The sequence below is a fragment of the Artemia franciscana genome, chromosome 12, assembly GCF_032884065.1.
Source record: "Artemia franciscana chromosome 12, ASM3288406v1, whole genome shotgun sequence".
NCBI lineage: Eukaryota > Metazoa > Arthropoda > Branchiopoda > Anostraca > Artemiidae > Artemia > Artemia franciscana.
In genome coordinates this window covers 20244710-20266654 of record NC_088874.1, presented here as the reverse complement: position 1 = coordinate 20266654, position 21945 = coordinate 20244710, and the positions used below count along the sequence as shown (strand labels likewise).

Genomic DNA, 21945 nt, shown 5'->3' with positions numbered 1-21945 from the left:
GCCTTTGGAGGTTGTCGAGGCAGAGAGTGTTCGAATTTTTAAGAGTGCATTAGTAAATACGCCTTTTTATTTAGACGCTTTTGTTGTGTAGTGTCGCGTTATTTAGAAGTTTTTGCTGTTTAGTTTGTCGTTGCCAATTTACTTTAGATTAGTATTATGATTTTGTGTTTTTGTGTTTTTGCGACAAGCATTGATGCTTACCGCTATTCGTAATAATAAATAAATAAATAAAATGAATAAAAACCTGCATTAGTTCAAAAATCCTCAGAAATTAAATTCAAAAATATATTTTTTTTAATGAAAGTGAGAGGCGACATTAAAACTTAAAACGAACAGAAGTGATTCGTATATGAAAGAGTCTATCCTCTCCGCAACGCCAGCCTCTTTATGCTAAAGTTTTTAACAGTTTTAAAAAGTAGAATTGTGAGAAAGAGTCAAACTTTAGTTTAAAGGGCGGCGCGTTGAAGAGGGGACAGCCCCTTTCATATACGAAATAATTTGGTTCGTAATAAGTAATAATAAGAATCAATGATAGAATATTTGCACTGTTCATAAAACTATAGGCACTGGGAAATATCAGCACAATTAAATGAAAAAGCATTTGCCTTCCATTTACCTTACGTACTCCATCACATTCCCTCAAACTGAAACGATTCTTTTCAGACGAAAAAACTATTTAACTCACTTCTAAACTCATTCGGTATATTTTTTGACATATTATAAACTGCGTATATTTCATTCAGAAAGCAAATAATCTTCAATTTGCGTATGTAACGATGTCTAAACGCGTACCGTCAAAACTCATTTAAGTTGATAAGTATTAAATGATATTATAGGGTAGAGGTTTGTTTGGGTCCAGGCGGATTTTGTGACGTCAAACTGCCATAGTGTATTCCCTCCAAAATCCAGAGAAATCATAGCTAAACAATTGGGCTGTGACCTCTTTGAGCTCATCTAAATTTAGTCGTCGACACTATCGAAGTGCTTCATTCGATTTATCAGTGAACTTGCCCTACGTAAACACGACTCTCCTTGAGAAATTTGAAATTAGTGCTATAAAACCACTAGCAACTGACGTGCGTTCCACCAAGAGGGCTTATTCAAGTTGAGGCAATTTCATGCCTAAAAATTTACACCATTCCTTAGGTGAAATAAATCGGTTTTGGAGACTCTGTAATCATCTCATAGTTTTGCCTCGATTAAGTAACATGGCACATGGTGGTGGTCTCTCCCTCTGACACAGAGTGCTCCTCTAACACCCTTTGCCACTGAGGACGCACCTTCCACTCGTTGCCCTATTTGACCCCTTACTTCGCTCACCAAGACTCCAATACTCCAAATCCAACTACAAGTCAACTTACTGACTTCAAGAGCCAGCCCTGCAGTGGTTCCCAACCTCTTTTGAGCCATGTGGCACCTATGGATTCTTGAGAAGCATGATGTCCCCTTGTAATAGTAAAATTTTATTATTTAGAACTTCGTTCTCGTATTTTGCTTTATGTTCCCTTTGTAATATTAAATTTTATAATTCAAAGCTTTTTTCTTGTTTGTTGCTTGTTTGTTATTCAAAACTTTGTCCTTGTGCTTGTTTTGGGTTTTCGTCCCTACAAAATCCTCACCTTCCCCAAGCTCGTGCCTACATACATTTTGCATCTGTTTTGACTCACGGTCTTTCGACATTTTTTAGGGAATGGTCCCTTACAAAAGTAATTCAAAAACATTGACATTGCATCATGACTACTACTAACAACTCCCCGCAGTATCAAGCCGCCTGAGGCCAGCACAGCTACGCATGCTTCTTCTCCATCCAAATTTATTCAAAGCCCCCATCTTCACACCCTCCCAGGAAGTCCCTGTTTTCTTTAAATCTTTATTTATGATATCCTCCCACCTCAACCGCGGACGACCTACTTTCCATTTAACCCTTGACAGTTGGCCGAAAAGGACAATCTCCGACATTCTGTCATCCTACATCCACGGAACGTGCCCTAGCTATCTAATATTTTCTCGCTATAGCCCTAGAAAGCGAAATTGAACCACACTTTTCGTACAGCCTACTGCTCGAAATACGATCAGTCAGCAGAGTATCTGGAACAATCCATCGGCGATTTCTCTGGAAAAAATCTTGCAAATCTTCATCCGCTTGTCGGAGCCCCCACGCGTCAGAGCCATAGGTGCCCACTGCCATCACTGTGGCTTCCAAAATTGTAATCTTGGTCTGCAGGCTTATCTTCCTATTCTTCCAAACATTTTCTAACTGTGAAAATACACCTTGAGCCTTGGCTATTCTACTTTTAACATCTTCACCGATCCCACCGTCTTTACTAATAATACTACCAAGGTAAGTGAGGTTGTCCACCTGATCAATCTTTTCGCTACCCAACGCCACCTTTTTATCTTCCCTTATTTCTAGTCTTAGTGACTTAGTCTTCTTAACATTAATTTTTAGACCTATTCTAGCACCGTGAACTCGCAAAACCTCCGAAAATTCATTAATTTTCCTTTCATTCATTCATTCATTCAAGTCCAGGAGATTTTTTTCATCACTATTTCATTCCGCGGTCTCCCGTTACCTTACATGTGCTCCTCAAGATAAATTCCAAAAAGATGGTCCATATAAAGTGGGATAGAACACAACCCTGCTTAACTCATGATTTAATATGAAACCAGCTGTTAACCTCATATTCTACCTTGACTGCAGCAGTTCTGTTCTCGTATTAAGCACTACTAATCACTTTAAATAGCCTTAATCACACAAATTTAAACACACTTAGTTCGTGTTTCACAAATGGCATATGAATTTCTTGCAAAATTCGTTAATACTGAATTTGGGTGAAGTTATATATGAGGGGCTCTTCTGTATCTCAGAAAATAGTTGAGTTGGGTGGGTCAGTTAGCGTCACATAGGTATTTATGAGGTGTTCCCGGAGATTTTATAATGTAATATGTTTGATTTTGGTCGTCTTTCAAGGGCCAACACTAAATATAAAAATGACAATTTAGATGAGTATAAAATTAAAAGATAATATTTTAATAAAATCATGACTAACCCTGTAGTTGAAAAGCCTAACAAAAATTAGGTAGAAAAAAAATATTGTTAGTATGTTCGTGGAGGAACTGGGATTCTTGATTCCCAAACCGGGTTGGGACGTCCTTCCAATTGTAGTTATTAAATTACAGGAACTAAATTACTCGTTTGATGATATGGAGTTCCTATGTAGGAGTTCGTGTCCTACAGTAATCGGCCTATGTGAAACATTTTTGAGCAATGAGAATCAAATGCTTAAGGATGTTAAATTAAAGAAAACTAAGTATTTTCAACTAAAATTAAGGAGTAACATTAAAACTTAAAACGAACAGAAATTATTACGTATATGAGGGTAGTCGCCCCTCCTCAATACCTCGCTTTTTACGCTAAAGTTCAAATTTTGTCCTAATTCTTTAACAATGGCTCCTAAAGCCTCTTTTAGCTTTTAGATAGAAACCTCTTTTAGCAGTGCTAAAAACAACTTTAGCGTAAAGGGGAAGGCATTGACGATGGGTTGACCCCCTAAAAAACACAATCATTTCCGTTCGTTTAAGTTTTAATGTTGCTCCTTAAAAGATCTCCCTCATAGCCTCCCCCCTTCCCGCTCTACCAGAAAGGTCCCCTCTGAAAACGTCTGTTTACTTCCCAATAACCAATGGGCAAAAAGTAAACAATGGGCAATGTTCATAATTGGCAGTCCTTCCCCAGGGGACTGCGGGAGGTTAAGTTATCCTCAAAGACACAGTTATTAGATTTTTCGACGATGCTGAAAAATGGCTATCTCAAAATTTAGATCAGGTGACTGATGGAAGAAATGGGCGTGGAAGGGGGGGGGGTCGAGTTACCTTCCAATATTTTGGTCGCTTTGAAAGGGCACTAGAACTTTTGGTTTCCAATCAAATTAGCGCTCTCTCAATCTTCTATCTCAAAATTCTATCTCAAAATTTAGATCAGGTGACTGATGGGAGAAATCGGCGTGGAAGGGGGGGGCGAGTTACCCTCCAATATTTTGGTCGCTTTGAAAGGGCACTAGAACTTTTGGTTTCCAATCAAATGAGCGCTCTCTCAATCTTCTACGATCACTGGTCTGATACAATCATCCCTGAGGAAAAAAAAAAAAAAAAACAAACAAACAAAAACATAAACACGCATCTGTGGTCTTTCTTCTGGCAAACAAAAATACAAAATTCCTCATTTTTGTATATAGGAGCTTCCAACCTTTGCATTAGGGTTGTCTGGTATGCTGAATCAGATGGTTTGATTTTCATTAAGATCGATTTATGTTTGGGGGGGGGGTCTTTTTTCAAAATTGGGCAAATTTTCTCTGGCTCGTAACTTTTGATGTGTAGCCTACAATAATTTTACATAATTTGAAAAAACGTCAAAATTCGATTCTATTGATTTATCTATTGTTATCAATTCTCTGTTTCATAGATTTTTTGTTACTATTTAGCCGCATCGCTCTACAAACTGTTTGATACCTGAATACACGTCTATGTTTTTGAACCGGCACAAAAACGGGGGGACTATGTTTTTATGTTTCGTATAATCTACCAGCTATCCGTAAACGTGATTTATATGCAAACAATGAAAAGGTTTCTAAATCATTTTCTTAGGAATTAAAATTTCTAAGAATATTTTCACTCGGTGAAATGAATAAATTTCCAAGTGGACCGACGAAGGTTTTCTTCAAATTTGAGAAGATGTCCTTTGGAAAAAATCATCTGAAGAATCAGAAATAATTCTAATGGGTGACCTCAATATTGATTTAAAGGATATGTCCTCTTGTTAAACGTCCGACCTTTCGTCACTGGTAATTTCATTCGGACTAGTTCCTTGCATAAACTTACCGACACAGATTTCAAATCAATCAGCAACTTTAATTGATAGCATTTTTCCAACAATGCTTTCCGTGTAAATAAAGTGCTGCTCTCAGACTTATCGAATCATTTCCCAATTGGAGTCCTACTTTGACTTCCCCGGATTTCTAAATGACAAAAAATTCACGATATCCTAATCCAGTAATCGAGTGGGTATACCAGTAACCGTAAACCAGTAATCGGGATATCCTACTTCCTTCCGACGCCTCGGTGCTTTCAGACTTTGGTCTTGTCGTTGCTGTGGGGCATGCCTTGAACTCTACTCCTGTTTGGGTTCGAGACTCCAATGCCCTTGGTTACTTTAAAAAGTTAGATTAAAAACAAGTTTTTTTTTAACTGAAAGTAAAGAGTAACAATAAAACTTAAAACTTAAAACGAAAAGAAATTATTCTGTATATGAAAGGGGCTGTCCCCTCCTCAACAGGTTAAAAAAGCTTGTTTTTATGGCACTTGGTATTAACCAAGCGACATATAGAAAAAATAAATGTATGGGGAAGAAAGCTCCTGGCGTTTTGTGGGGAACATGGTCTGATGATTGTGAATGGTTGGTTTGGAAATGATAAGGGTTGGGGCGGGTTCACTTGCCTTTCGGGGATCTGGTGACATTGGGGGGGGATTTGGGAGGGGGAAACCTAACACTTGGAAAACACTTAGAGTGGAGGGATCGGGATGACACTTGGCGGGAAAAATAAGCACAAGCCCTAGATACATGATTGCAATAACCACAACGGATCTGCTCTCTTTTGGGTAGTTGGGGGGGGGGTTAATTCTGAAAACTTAGAAAAATGAGGCATTTCTAACTTACGAACGGGTGATCAGACCTCAATGAAATTTGATATTTAGAAGGATATTGTGTCTCAGAGCTCTTATTTTAAATCGCGGCTAGATCTGGTGACATCGGGGGGGGGAGGGGGAAACCCTCCCAACTTGGCAAACACTTAGAGTGGAGGGATTGGGATGAAACTTGATGGGAAAAATAAGCATAAGTCCTAGATACATGATTGATATAACCGGAACGGATCCGCTCTCTCTGGGGTAGTTTGGGGGGGGGGGATTAATTCTAAAAAATTAGAAAAATTTAGGTATATTTTAACTTACGAACAGGTGATCGGATCTCAATGAAATTTGATATTTAGAAGGATATCGTGTCTCAAAACTCTAATTTTAAATCCCGACCGGATCTGGTGACATTGGGGGGAGTTTTGGGTGGGGGAACCTAAAATCATGGAAAACGCCTAGATTGGAGGGATCGGGATGAAACTTGGTGGGAAAAATAAGCAGAAGTTTTAGATACGTGATTTACATAATTGGAACAGATTCGCTCTATTAGGGGGGGTTAATTCTAAAAAATTAGAAAAAATGACGTATTTTAACTTACGAAGGAGTGATCGGATCTTCATGAAAGTTCATATTTAGAAGGACCTCGTAACTCAGATCTCTTATTTTAAATCTCAACCGGATCCAGTGTCATTGGGGGGGGGGGACAGTTAGGGGACTGGAAATCTTAGAAAATACTTAAAGCGGCGAGATCAGAATGAAACTGGATGAGAAGAATAGAAACCTGTCTAAGATACGTGATTGACATAACTGGACCGGATCTGCTCTCTTTGGTGGAGTTGGGGGGGGGGTAATTTTGAAAATTGAGGTATTTGTAACTTACGAAAGGGTGACCATATCTTAATGAAATTTGATATTTAGAAGGATCTTTTGCTTTAAAGCTCTAATTTTAAATTCCGACCTGATCCTGTGACATTGGGGGGGAGTTGGAGGGGGAAACCGGAATTCTTTGAAAACGTGAAAATTGGGGTATTTTTTATCTCACGAATAGGTGATTGGATCTTAATGAAATTTGATGTTTAGGTGGAATTCATGTCTCAGAGCTCTTATTTCAAATCCCGACCAGATCTTTTGACATTTGGGGGAGTTGGAGGGGTAAATCTTGGAAAGCACTTGGAGTGGAGGAATCGGGATGACGCTTGTTGGATAGAATAAGCAGATGTCCTTGATATGTAATTGACGTAACCGTACTGGATTCGCTCTCTTTGGTGGAGTTTGGGGGAGGGGCTTAGTGATTTGGCGAGTTTGGGGCTTCTGGACGTGCTAGGACGATGAAAATTGGTAGGTGTGTCAGGGAGCTGCACAAATTGACTTGATAAAATTGTTTTCCCAGACTCGACCATCTGGGGGGCTAAAGAGAGAGGAAAAATTAGAAAAAATTAGGTATTTATAACTTACCAATGGGTGATCGGATCTTAATGAATTTTGATATTTAGAAGGATATCATGACTCAGAGCTCTTATTTTAAATCCTGACACGCATTAAGTCTCTGATTTTCCTTTTAATCAGTCTATTGATTCTTAGAATTTTGCTGGAGCACATACCATATGAGCTCTTGGCTCTTAGCTCTTCTTGCCTCGTCACAAGTGCCATATGAGCTCTCAGCTCTTGTTAGCTCTAGAAAGGTTAGGTTTCATAGCTTCAAAACGCGTAAAATTTTCAGCTAGAATGGAATTGTCTGGGAGGAACTGGAATCTTATTAATTTAAAAAATTTTTTTCCATAAAACAAGTTTGTTAAAGAAGAGTAAAGGGCTACATTAAACCGAAAATAAGTAGTAATATGAGTAATTTATCAATAAATAAATCAAACCCAAAACAAACAAAAATTACAATAAATAATCGAGTCAAACTCAAAACGAACAAAAATTGACATGAGTAGGGCTAAAAGCCCCAACGCCTTCTCAAGGCCAGAACATAAGTTACACTTTACTGAAAAGAAAGATATATTTTGAATGTTTTCACTTTATTGACTTTAATAAATCAACAAGTATTGAGACTTCATGGAATAAATAAAATAATGTGTATATTAAACTTACAATCCATGATTATTTCTTTGCTTTTTTTTTAGTAAATTGCTAGTTATGTTCTGGTCTTGAGAAGATATTGGGGTTTTCAGTCCAATCCTTTTAATTTTTGCTCGTTTTTATTTTGTTTAAGTTACCTATTTTAATTTCTGTTCATTTTTGGGTTTTGTTTATTCATTAATGGTGATATATGTTTTTTTACACTTGGATGATAAGAAAAATTTACTCGTAGAATTTGAGAACGCTTTTATCCGTAAGAATTTAAATAATAAGAATGTTGTTTCGTAAAGCCAACTATGCTTTCAAAAGAAAGCTAAACATTCTCAAACTTTTTAGTGCCATATGATTTCAGCTTAATTTTGATGATTTTTCGCTTCTTTTTTTGTCTTCTTCATTTTTCAATTTGGCACCCACTACTGCCAAAAAGTGCAGAAGCTCATAGAATTTCTTTCAACAAAAATGGATTTGGGATTTTTTATTTGTCAGTTTTTAAGATATTTATGGTATGTTAATTCCTCTTTTTCCCTTTCCTCAGCACTTGTCAATGAAACTAAAAATAAAAAGCACAACTTGAATGAATTATTGTTACTTGTCGATTATTGAAAACACACCCAAAAAGAGAAGTTAAGTTAGTCCTAATGACTAATAATAAACCACCATCCCCCGCCCCTAAGGCATAAATATTTAGCCCCAAATTATGCAAGTACGATCTATTCTGTCCAAGTCCAATGATTGTATCATCCATCACTTGTTTTAGCTATGAAACCGGTTTTCTTAGATGTAACCTAAGCGTAATTCTTGAATTTGTTTCCAATAACCGACAAATACCAAATTCTCATATTTGGAAAACCCTATTTTCCGATGTGCGTGTGTGTGTGGGGGGTATTTTCCGCGGGAGTATATTCTGTGAGGGGGCATTTTCTGCGTTGGGTAGTTTCTGTGGGGGGGGGTAAAAACCTAGAACCCAACCGTTATTCATATCAATTCATCCTGTAGACAACCTTTAATATTTACATTCCTTAGTCCGCTGTTTTATTAAAATAATATTTTCGTGTTTCATTTCAATACATCCGAAATAATAAAATTTTGATAACGTCAAAATAGGACGTTATGAACCAATACAGTCAGATTTGTTTCTCAGCTTGTTACCGCAATAAATCAATGAATAATGTTGAAGCTCTTCAGGTCTCTTCAGTCTTCGGGCATAGAATTACCGACAGGCTACTTTGACCGATTCTAACCGATTTACCATAGAATTACTGACAGGCTGCTTTGTTAAAGAAAGCTTCTAACCGATTTTCACAGCATATTCCAATTCAAAATACTCCTGTCTAGCTGTAGATACTGTGTTGATTTGCGTAAAAAATCCTTCTTTCCCTTGAAAAATAGGTGTTTGTTTTAGGAACCCATGTGAAACTGACCTAGATGAAACTCAGGATAGGGTCTAGAGCCTCAGCGATCGTTGAGAAGCAGCGGTGTAATTTCGTAAAAATCCTTGGGGGAGGAAGCAAATTTGGAGCCAATTTTTCAAATCGAGTGAAAATGACAGTGAAAACTGAAACATAGGCCAGATAGTACAATTAAAGGGAAATATGTACAAAAGAAAACTGAACCCTTTTTGTTGATGCTTGAATTGTGCAGGCTTATCTTAGTTTTGAAAAGATTTTTGAAGAGACTAAAGTTCAGCTGGCGAGGCAAACTAGGGTGTTTGGGGAGCAGGCCGAGGTCTGGGAGGGGTAGTTGCTTCTCCTACTCCATAGCAAATTACACCCCTGCTGGGAAGTTAATTTGAAATACCTAACTCTACCCCTTCCCGTCCAAAGGGCACTGACCCTTGATGACCTATTACAATCTTTGTGTTATAAAAACAAAACCTTGAAAAAAAATCTACTGTTAAAATGAGAAAAAAGGAAATTGGTTTGAGCCTCATACCTTTGTTCAATCCTAATTCGTCAAGGTTTTGAAGATTTGCATTTTTCTTAAATTTATGAAAAAAAAAACCTTGATACAATCCTACTGAAATAATAGGAGTTGCATTTTCAAAACCTCGAGGAAATGAAATAGATCAGGAAAACCCTAAATTAAGGTAAAACGATTTGTTTAAAATTTAAATAGGTTTTGAACCAGCAATATTTTGCAATCTTTCAAGCAGTCGCAACGAGGAAAAGACAAATATTGTTGCTTGACAACACCATCCTGGAGTATATTTTAGGCCCTGGATTTGTTCCCGACAGTGTCATTCACATAAAGCAACTACTTTTTAAGAAGGCAAGAAGCCCCTTAATTAGGACTTAACCTAAATTTGTGAGCATGCTAAATATAAACCTGACAACTCCATTCCGGAGTATATATTGGGGCCTGGATTCATTCCCAATAATTTCATTCACCTAACACAAGTACTTTTAAAGAAAGTAAGAAGCCCCTCAACTAGGACTTAATAAGAATTTGTGAGCATGCTAATTACAAACCTGAGGCTATTATTAAAATGTAGACGTCTACAATAGATACATGTTAAGCACATGTCTCTGTCATAAGCACATGTTATGTCACAATTTTTGGAAATGAAGAATCAAATAATTTTGTATCAAAAGCATTTGCTACTACCAGAATTTGTTCAAGGCGATATTTGAATCCCTGGAAGTTAACTCAATGCGACATTCAGCTAGTATTTGACATTCAATGTTTAATATAACATTCATTTAAGACAATTGGGTTCAATAAATCTCAAAATACCCCTTCTCCCTTGCTATAAGAATGATTGGTTTTTAATTATGTTTTACATCACTAGAAGGGAATTTTCCGTGGAGGTATTTTCCACGTGGGAGGGTTCTTCTCAGGTGGAATTTTCCGCATAGGAATTCTCAGAGGAGGAAGGAATTTCCCTTTTCTTTCTTATGACACTGTAGTTACGCGTGACGGGTAAGCCAGTTATTAATAAGAATTAGGATCATAAGAATAAGAATACCACTCTAAGTCAAAATGTAATTAATATGTGTTTCCCGCATGGAGCTTAATTTCCAAAGGCATTGATTTTTAATGATTGCAGAGCTAAATGATTATAAATACGCGATTAAAACCTAATTTATCGTAATCAAAACGAATGCACAACAACAACGTAAAAATTGTAACAACTATATTGCAGAAGTCAAGAAGGAATTAGCAGGGCTCCCAAATTGGATTTAATATTTTGGAAGGCAATTCGTATGACCACATAAGCTTTCATCTGAGTTTCCAACACCAAGAATTTTTTAAGGCTCCTGTGCTGGGAAGGTATATATGTATTATTTTAAATAATAGTAGTGGAGGCTCAATGAATTTGACAAGGCCCATAGCTGATACTCTTTTCTTCATTAATGATTTAAGATCACGAAGAAGTTTAACGGCGATTCCCTCAATACACAGATGTTAATAATTTTTCTTCAAGATGCAGGTGTTTGTTACGTAATAGGGAATGTTTTTCAAAAGATGCAGGTGTATGTTATGCTTATTTCTTAAAAACCCGCGAGGGCCAAGAAAAAAGCTTCAGGGGGCCCCGCCAAATCATTATTTTTTTGGTAGTTACGTAGCAAGACTTATTAGAGCTCAGGGGCCGTCAATAGAGATCCTTAAAGATACCTGGTCCTAGCAGTCAACTCCAACGGGGCGCTAGCATCCAATTTCACTGGGTCACCAGAAATCAATTCCAACGGGGGCCCTAGCAAGAAATATCAATGGAGCCCTAGCAACCAAATCCAACGGGAGCCCCTAGCAGCCAATTCCAATGGTACTTACTTGTACTTGTGGCGGGAATCAGGCGTTTCCACCTCGCCCGGCATCGATGATCTTAGAGACCTTCTTGGACCATGTTAATCGATCTTGTGCCAGCTGCTCTGCAAAGGCGAGCCACTGTGTTGACCTTCTGTGACCGAATTTTCAGAAACCCCCGATTGGTTCAAGGTCTGACTTGGCCTTGTTCCACCAGTTCTTCCTCTGTCCTCCTTGGCGTTTCTTCCAGTAGCTAATAGGCTCAACTAGAAGTATTTGGCGAGGCAGGTACTCTGGCGGTTTCCGTAATACATGGCCCAACCATTTCAAACGGCGTTCTTTAATAGTGAGCACAACATCTCTCTGAATATTGCACATTCGACGTATATTCACGTTGGAGATACGGTCACGTAGCTGTACTCTGAGAATTCTTCGTAGACAAGTATGCTCAGACACCTTAAGTGTATTCTCTTGTTGTAGTTTTGCCGACCATGTTTCGCACCCGTAAAGTAGAACGGTGCGGACTAGTGCCATGTAAATTCGAACTTTCGTTTGGACGCTGATTTCACGGTGATTCCATAAGGGTTTCCGAAGGGAGGCAAAGACTGTCTGCGCTTTCTGTATTCTGTGTTGGATATCAGCGTCGGAAGATCCGTCATTACAAAGCTGGGAGCCTAGGTATGTGAAACGGTTGACTTTTTCCAGCTGAACTTGGTTGACAGTTAGTGTGAATGGTCCTGTGTCGTGGTTTATAGCCATGAATTTCGTTTTCTCTGTGCTGACTTTCAAGCTGATCAGATCTGCCCAGGCCACAACGCTGTCAAGCATGTTTAGGGCTTCTACAGGTTCTGACAGGAGGCCAACATCATCCGCATAATCGAGGTCAGTCAGTGAGAGATTCTGTCCAACCTGCGCTCCTGGATAAGACGATAGAGCATTTACAAGCACCCAATCGATACAATAATTGAACAGAGTCGGAGAGAGGACACATCCTTGTTTTACTCCGAACTCAACCAGAAATTCTTCGATTTCTTCGCCATAGATTCTAACTCGGCTCACTGAAGCGTCATAGTATGCCTTCATCAGTTCAACAAACTTCAGCGGCATTCCGTCATTCTCTAGGATCTTCCAAAGTTTCTGGCGAGTGACAGAGTCGAAGGCAGCAATGAAGTCCAGGAACATCAAGATCAGGGGTAGGTTGTATCTTTCAAACTGCTGGATAATGAGGCGAAAAGCGAAGATATTATCAGTACATCCTCTACCTGGTCGAAAGCCGGCTTGATTTCCTCGAGTTCTTTCCTCCCTTGCCCCTTTGAAGCGGCTCAAGAGTATGATCCCGAATATTTTGACGGCAATGTCTATGAGACTTATTCCGCGGTAATTTTTGCATTCGGTTTTGTCTCCTTTCTTATAGTAAGGGAGGATGACTGATGTCTTCCAGTCTTTTGGAAAAGTGTTGGTCCTCCACACTTCTTCGAGAATGCCATGGAGCTGTTCAGCAGTGAACTCAGGGCATTGTTTGTATAGTTCCGGGGGGACGCCGTCTTCACCTGGGGCTTTGTGGCTTTTTAGGGTTTTGATCGCTTTTAGTATTTCGGCTCTGGTCGGTGTATCCAGCTCGATATCGTAAGGCTCTTTAGAGACGGAAGGTGGGAAGGCATCATGAGCAGATGAAGGGGATGGGTTCAGAGGAGCTGAAAGTGATCCTTCCATCTTGTTGAACGTTCCTTCTGACAACTAATGATTTTTCCTGATCTGTTTTTGATTATTTCTGAGACAGCAGCTTTCTTACCAACGGATTCCTTCTGGATCTGGTAAAGCTTGCGGGTGTCATGTAAGCGTGCTGCTTTCTCTAATGACTCGGCAGCATCTTCCCACATTTGGCGGCGGTCCAGCCGAACAGAGCGTTTTACCTGTCTGCGTAACTCCTTTGTTTCTTCTTTAAGGCCTCCCGTCTTTAGTCTTCGCTCACCGACTATTGACAGGGTTCTAGCGGTTATCCTGTGTTGTCGTTTGATTTTTGCTCGGCCTAGGATCTCATCGGCAGTCTCTGTCATCACGGTTTTAAAGGTCTCCCATCTCTTATCGGGGGTTAGGTTTTCATCAGAGCTGAGGGCGTCAAACCGGTTAGTTAGTCCCAAATTGAGGGCCTGCCGCACTTCTTTGTCTTGAAAATTACCGATATCGAAGCCGACCTTGGACTTGTTTTTTCTTCGAATTGCAAGACGTAGCAATATTTTTGCTGCGACGAGCCTGTGGTCAGATCCAGACTGTGAGCCTGTGTCCGCGCCGTTGTAAGAGCGAGAGTCCTGCACGGAGCTTCTCCAGCGCTGGCGTACGAGAATGAAGTCAATTTGGGCCTTAGTGACACCGTCATTTGAATGCCAAGTTAAGAGGTGACTAGGTTTGTGTTGAAATATGGTATTGGTGATAACAAGGTGGTTCATCAAGGCATAGTTTACCAACCTCTGCCCATTCTCGCATCTGTGATCCTGTCCAAATTTTCCCAGGATTTGTCTTGTGGTCTGGTCAGATGGACCAACTCTTGCGTCGAAGTCTCCAGCAACAATCAAGTAATCACGTGCGGCTATAGAAGAAGACAACTGCTGCAGTTCACCGTAGAAATCATCCTTGGTCGTTTCAGTAGCGTCACGGGTGGGGGCATAGGTAGAAATTATGGACACATTTGCAGGGTTTCCTTTTAGTCTGATTCTAGCAAGTCTACAGGAGACTGGTTCTCATTCTAGGAGAGCGTTTCTGGTTCTTTGGTTCATGATGAAACCAACTCCGGGGAGTCCTGAATTATCTTCTATTCCAGAATAGAAAAAGTGGAACTGATGTAGTGTTTCTGGAGCCGTTATAACTATAGAGCCAGAACCGGAGATTCTGGTCTCGGATATGCAGAGTATGTCTATGTTGTACTTCTCCATCTCATGGACAAGAAAAGCTTGTGTGGCTTCTTGTTTAGCGGATCTTACATTCCAGCATCCAACATTTATTCTGGATTTTGCCTGTTTAATGACTGTGGTAGGTTTTCCTAGATTTATGGCGTTGAAAAGATTTTTCGACTTCGCCGCCATATTCAAAGTCGCGTCGCTTGCCGGGAACGCCGTAGTATGGTTGGCTAGTTTACTTCTCGACACCCGCGCCAATACGGGGGCCGCGTCGCTTGCCGGGGACGCCGTAGTTGTTACAACTTTTCTTCTAGGTCTCAGATCCAGCAATGTTTCTTGGGAATAGAGTTGACCGCAAGGAATCTCTAATTCCAATGCTAGAATTCCAATGGTGGCCCTTAGCGAGCAATTCGCTTCTGTCCCTAGCAGTCAATTCCAACGGGTGTCCATAGCCACCAATTCCAACGGGACCCTAGCTTCCAATTTCACCGGGGTCTCTAACAAAAAATTACAACGGAGGGGCCTAGCAAGCAGTTACGATTAATTCCAGCGGGGTTCTTGCATTCAATCCCAAAAAGGGTCCAATCAATGGGAGCCCCTCTCAGTCAATTCATATGGTGCCCTAGTATTCAATTCCGAAAGGACCCTCGCAGTCAATTCTAACGGGGCCCTGCTAGTCAAATGGGGGACCTCCACTTGTAAAAGACATGATTTAATCTCGCGTGACTTGGTAGATTTATTAAAGATGATGCATTCTCGTGTGACTTGTTTCTTCAGGCGCTGTGGGGAGCCTCCACCTGTAACTGAAGAAAGCACACACGTGGAATGTTATGTAATACGATGCTTACGTGGGATATTACATAATACTCTAAGAGATTTTTTTCGGGATTTTATTTTTCTTTCAAGCCGTTTTTTTCATCAAGGTGTTTTTTCTTTGAGGTTTCATTTTTTTCTAGATTTTTTTTTCTCTGGAAATCTTTATAATCCAAAGAAGTTGTCCACTTTAGGAACCAAAAGAGATGTCCCCCTAATGGAATCGAATGCTGGATAGCTGGATCAAGAGCCTTTCCAATATTTTGATTCGGGGAATACTTCCTAATGGAAATGTTTCGAAAAATCCATGGATCGTGTGCTTCCTTTATCTGGAATAATTGACATGTAAAATACCTCTTTATTTTTTTTCGACCGTCCATTGCCTGTGTCTGTGTTGGCCTTTGTGTGTTTGTGTGTCTTGCTCTGTGTATTGTGTTTATTATTTCTCTCTCTCTTTCTCTTTCTCTCTTTCTCTCTTGTTCTTTCCCTCTCTCTCTCTTTCATCTTGTCTGTGTGTTTACCAGTCTCCGTGTGTGTCTAAATGTGTCTTTGCCTGTCTCTGTTTCTGTGTGTTTGTGTATATATTTGGTCTTTCTCTCTCACCGTGCCTGTGTATCTGAGGGTGTGTTTGCCGATCTGTCTGTGTGTTTAGAAGTGTAGGTTTGACTATCTATGTGCTTGCCTTTGTGTGTTAGTGTACTGACTATGTTTTTTTGTGTGTTTTCTATCTCTCTCTCTGTGCCTGTGTGTCTGACTGTATATATTTCTTTCTCTGTGAATGTATGAGTGTGTGTTTGACAGTCTCTGTGTTTTTCTTTGTTTTTTTATGTGTTTTCCTGTCTCTGAGTTTGTCCTTTTGTGTTCACGCTAGGAAGTGCCATCGAGGGGGGGGGCGAGGCGAAATGTGCCACTCTGGCGTCAACTGCGTCGATTAATCAAAAGAAACGTCATGGGGAATTTTCATATAGTTTTAAATGATTGATTCTAGTTTAAACGGTTATTTTTGTACGAAAATGTCTAAAAATGCTTTAGGTGTGATAATGAACCCCAGAGGGTGCGATATACCAATCATTGACTGCCATGCTGGTGTCAGTTGCTTGGAGTCATCAGAATAAATGCTGTTGGGAATTTCCCTTTAAGTATAAATGATCGATTCTAGTGTAAACGGTGATTTCTGTAGGAAAATGCCTGAAAATCCTTTAGATGTAATAATGCACGCCAAAGGGTGTCTTTTGCTATCCATAGTTTGCCACAGTGGTGTGAATTGTCATGAGAGAGAGAGAGAGAGGCACAAACACACAGAGTCATACACACAAACACTCAAAGAAAAACACGAAGACAGGCAGAGACACACTCAAACACACAGAGACAGGCAAACACACACTGACACCGCTGACCCAGGTACACACTGACACAGGCAATCACATAGTCAAACAGACACGGTAAGAGAGGGACAAAAAACACACACAAACACAAAGAGTCAGACACAGAAACACACAAAGACACACACATAGACAGGTAATGCACACTCAGGCGCACAAAGAGCGAGGCAAATACTTAGTCAGACACAAAGGCATGCTGAGAGAGACAAAAAATACACACAAACACACAGAGTCAGACACAAACACACAAAGACATAAATGGAGACAGGCAAGCACACCCAGAAACAGGTCAACAAACACTCAGACACACAGGCCAGGTGAAAGAGAGACAAAAAACAAACGTAAACATACGAAGTCAAACACACCAACACACAAAGACAAACACAGGGACAAGCAAACACACACTCAGACATATACAGAGACAGGCAAACACACAGTCAGTTTCACAGATAAGGTGAGAGAAAGACCAAAAATACATACAAACACACAGAGTTAGACACACAAACTCACAAAGACGAACACAGAGACAATCAAACACACACTCGGCATACACAGAGACGTGTGCCCAAACTCAGACATACAAACAGTCAGACACGCAGTCATGGTGATAAGAGACAAAAAACACACACAGAGTCAGACACACCAACAAACAAAGACAAATACACAGAGAGGTACACATACGCTTGGACACACACAGAGACAGGCAAACACATAGTCAGACAAACAGGCACGGTAAGAGAGAGAGACGAAAAGTATACACAAACACACAGACTTAGACACACAAACACACCAAGAAAAACAGACACAGGCAAACCTTCGCTCAGACGCACACAGAGACAGGCAAACATACAGTCAGACACACAGGCACCATGAGAAAAAGAGACACAAAGTATACACAAACACACAGATTCAGACACACAAACACAGAGACAGGCGAACAAAAACTCAGACATACACGGAGAGAGGCAAACACACAGTCAGACACGCAGGCACAGTGAAAGAGAAACGAAAAGCAAACACAAACACAAAGTGTCAGACACACAAACAAACACAGATATAGGCAAACACACACCAAGACGCGTAAAGAGACATGCAAACACGCAGTCAGACACAGCGTCATAATGAGAGAGAGACAAGAAACCGACACAAACACACAGAGATGTACACACAAACACACAGAAAGGCAAACACACTCATGGAGACACACAGAGAGACAGGCAAACACAAACACACAGAAAGGCAAACACACTCATGGAGACACACAGAGAGACAGACAAACACACAGTCAGACATGCAGGCATGGTAAAAGAAACAAAAACTAACACAATTGAACAGAGTCAGACACACAAACACACAAAGACAAGCACAGAGACAGGAAAACACAGACACGCAGAGAGACAAGTAAACACCCAGTCAGACACACAGGCACAGTGAGAGAGAGCCTTATACTTTTGCATCTACGCTACATGGGGTCCGAAGCAATAACTTGTTCATTTTAAGTTTGAGTTTCTTTTTCAATATGTCTGATTTAGCCAATTGTGCAAAAAAGCACGGTGATTTTTTTCATAAGGGCACCCAAAATAGGTTTCAGTTCCTGCCTTTCTCTAACTTTCTTGTGAAATGTATCCCAAGAGGTATATTGTCACCGTTTTCTCTTAGATGGCACAAATATAAAATTCAGTTTTTAAAAAATTACCAGCTGTAATTTCTATCAAATTTTTTAAGCAACATAAGGTTCACTCAGTTAGTTTGTCATATATTATTAGAAAATTTTGCACTATAACGTCACTAATATTTATGTTTGCCCTCCTGGATTTGCTGTGCAGATTTTTTACTAAAAACCACATGCTTCAGTTCTTCCAAAAAAAGACTAATTTTGCTTTTATGGCTGTAAGTCCTTTATCAAGCAAATGAAATGGGGAAACAAACTGTCAAGGCGGCAAAAAATGGCATCGTTTAGTTTAAAAACAGTGAACTAGTTTAAAAACACCTAAGAAAAAGGCTCCTCCCCTACGTACAGCACCCGTCCCTTAAATGAACAATGGCGTTTCGGAACAACTGTCCTTCATATTTTTAAGGAAGTGGTAAAGTCAGGTGAAAGAAACTTTCTGTAGTTAGGTTAAGTAACCTTAGGAAAATCTTTGAAAGTATCGTATTCTGCTTACCATAATCACCTACAAAGACATTTATCTTTAATAAGTTGGTTCTTTCTGTTCATTCTGTCTAAAAATTCTCTTTACCAGACCCCTTAACAAACAGAAAGGTATATTTATTTCTTGCGTATCTTCTTATGGGCCTTTAGCCCACCCCCCGCAATATCACATGTCCTAGCCTGAATCGGATGCTTATGCCTGTATATTAATATTAAAATATATGAAACTTGCGAGACTCAAAAATGAATTTTAAACAACAAAATTGTCCAAGGCCAACAAGGTCCAATTCCCTGTAGAGGTTGGACGAGGTGGCACTACTTCACAAGATTGAAGTCTGTTTTTAGGAATATTGCCTGGACCGCACGTAGGAGGAAAATTACAAAAAAGTGGAAGGATTTAGGTCCCAGGGGATGGCTGAACTCTATATACCTCTATTAAATGATTTTGACAGATTGGCTATCACAGAATCCTTCTTCAGTAGCATTTTGGCTCTATTTTGGCAAATATCGTTGTTTTACAGCAAGAAAATGGAAACATATCTGCGGCACAATATCTTTTGTGACTTAAGAAGATGCTACAATTTCCAATTTTCGTTCAAATATGCCATCTAATGATAATCTACGAACTGTTTCGGTTTGGTACTAGGAAAAAAGGGTGCCATAACAGTCTTGCTGCGCCGTGGCACAAAATGGCAGAAAATAGCACTTTTCTGTAGCACGAAAAGTATTTTGCTTCTGAAAAATTGCACTATATATTTTATTTTGTTCAAATGAATACGCTCCCGAATTCTGTGACCTCATGTTTCATACAATTTACCTCTGAAAAAAGGCCAACCACCATATTTCAAAAGGTTATCGAAAATGCTTTGTTACATTGTCACTAGAGAGTTTCCTTGAAGCTCATTTTTGAAATTTTGGCTACTATGAGTGATTTTCACTCCTTATTGGGCTGCAGCTAGTACAGCAATCACGACACTGCAAATGAAATCGCATATTTAATCATTGTCAAGCTTTGCTATGAATCAACAGCATTAGTTTTGAGCTAAGGATTCAAGCCGTGAATTTAGTTCTAAGTCATTAGCGTTCAAGGCAAAGGAGAAATAGCACAACAGCAGCATCATGCACACAGAAGGGATGGCAGAAAGAGGTCTCCAGATCTAGAGGTATAAACGCAAAAAGCAAGAACAAATTCGAAGCCACCTGTGCTAGTTTTAGTATAAAGTCGTACACAATTGCGACAGAAGTGAACAGCCTCTTTCTGTCATGTTATCGGTGGGTCGGGAACTTTAAATATATTTAGAAGTTGCTAAAGTTGAGTTTATGCATTTGCAGTTTTATATGTGTAAATTATGTAGTATATAATCTTGTAAACAACAAACAAGGTGCAATGACAATCAATTGAAAAAGAAAAAATTATTGAACCATTAGCAAAAAGCTTCGTTGTTGCAAGGTTGCTGAAGAACGTGTAAGATAGCCACATCCGAACAACTGGATATACCAAGTAGGGCACACAATCTCTGCTCTGTTCCGTGATGTGAGTTCAAGTATTTTCTTCTGGTAAGATAAGTAAAGGTTTTTTTTTCTCTTGTTGAATTAGCGAAGATTCTGTCAATCAGTTAGTTTTGAGAAGCAAGTAAACTACTTTCTTGGAATTCAAGTAATTCTTTAAAACGTTAGTGACAATTAATTTTTTTTCAGGTCTAGCCAATTAAACCCAGTGCTATATACTTATGAAAATATCTCCATTCCATGTCAGGGGATGGCGGAAAAGCACCATGGAAATACTTCAAACGTCATAAGCCCATTCCTTTTCGAATCCCAATCACAGATTGCCAAGTCATTTTTAGAACGACGCATTAATGAAACAAATATGTTTGGTCCCTTTCCAGCGCGCCAGAATGAACTGCAGCAACCAAAACGAGAGATTACAAATGATGAAAAAACTGAGAAAGAAAATTTATCTGATCGTTACCCAAAAACATCAGATGATTCAGATACAGAACAAGATTATAATTCAGGTAATATTCAAAATTACGAACTTGGAACCAGAAAAACAAAAAGTGGGAAAACACTGCGATTAAGCATAAACGCCCGCGAGAGAAGAAGAATGCATGATTTGAATGATGCTCTCGACGAGCTTCGTAGCGTCATACCATACGCACATTCCCCGTCTGTCCGCAAACTCAGTAAAATAGCAACTTTGCTTTTAGCAAAGAATTACATAATGATGCAAGCCAACGCGATCGAAGAGCTGCGTCGTGCCGTAGCTTACATGAATCAACAGTTTGCCCTTCAAAATGGTACTGCATTGATGAATACGGCTAATCTACTGGGCCCAGGGGAACCTAGTTTATCAGCTGTTCAAATAAGCAACTTCGGTTTACAAAACATCCTAAAGCAGCAGGATCCGCAGACTTAAGACGATACTTTTGTTGTAAGTTGTTGAGAATTCAATTGTGCCAAAAGACCAAGTGAACCAGAAGAGAAAACATTAAAACCACATTATTTGGTAACAAAAGTGTATAAATGTCGAAGATTGTTTGATTATTTTAATCTTTATCATGTAATATGTGTTTCTAGTCATTACCCATATAAATACGTTCCTTTTTACTCTGTTGTTATTTTCCCAAAATCCATAAGAATAGTTTGTTACTGACTTATTCTTTGTAGGAATAGACCGAGTTCTCATTTAAAATAGTAATCTGCTCAACGTGATCATTGTTTTATAATTTCTTAGGCCAAATTAGCTTTTCAATTTTACATTAAATGGAAATCTAGAAGTATACAACAACGGGCAAGATTCTTAATCGTGTGTGTTATCTGAAAGAGAGAAAAAAACAACTAGTTTAGAACTCTAAAACATACGAGAAAAAACAAATAAATAATGACGAAAAACTTTATAAATAAATAGAAATCGAACGAAGCAGAATAGTACTTCTTGTTTTAAATTTCATATAAAGCCTAGTTCATTACAATTATAGCTAGTTAATCTTAGTGCAAGTTAAAGAATTTTGATATAGGCAAATGTGAACATGTGAATGAATTTCTTCGCTTGATATCCTCGCAGAAGATCTTTGACTTCGTATATTAGCATTAACAATTGATATTAATCGGAGCTAGGCTGTTAATATTAAGGGCGTTAGGGGGTACAACTGTTGGTCCAGCAATACTTTTGTTTCTAATAAAGTTG

General features: G+C 39.2%; 1 protein-coding gene across 3 annotated transcripts in view; it reads left to right on the top strand.

The window, feature by feature from the left end:
* Positions 1-21365, top strand: part of LOC136033823 (neurogenic differentiation factor 6-B-like) — a 90261-nt gene extending 68896 nt beyond the window's left edge. For 2 of the 3 annotated variants that reach the window (XM_065714753.1, XM_065714752.1), the window contains exons 4-5: positions 15365-15566; positions 20454-21365. In XM_065714753.1, coding sequence (XP_065570825.1) covers positions 15529-15566; positions 20454-21174 — 759 coding nt within the window. In that variant the 5' untranslated portion in view covers positions 15365-15528 and the 3' untranslated portion in view covers positions 21175-21365. The remainder of the gene's footprint in view (positions 1-15364; positions 15567-20453) is intronic. The other variant, XM_065714754.1, reaches the window with a different exon arrangement.
* Positions 21366-21945: the final 580 nt, after the last annotated feature.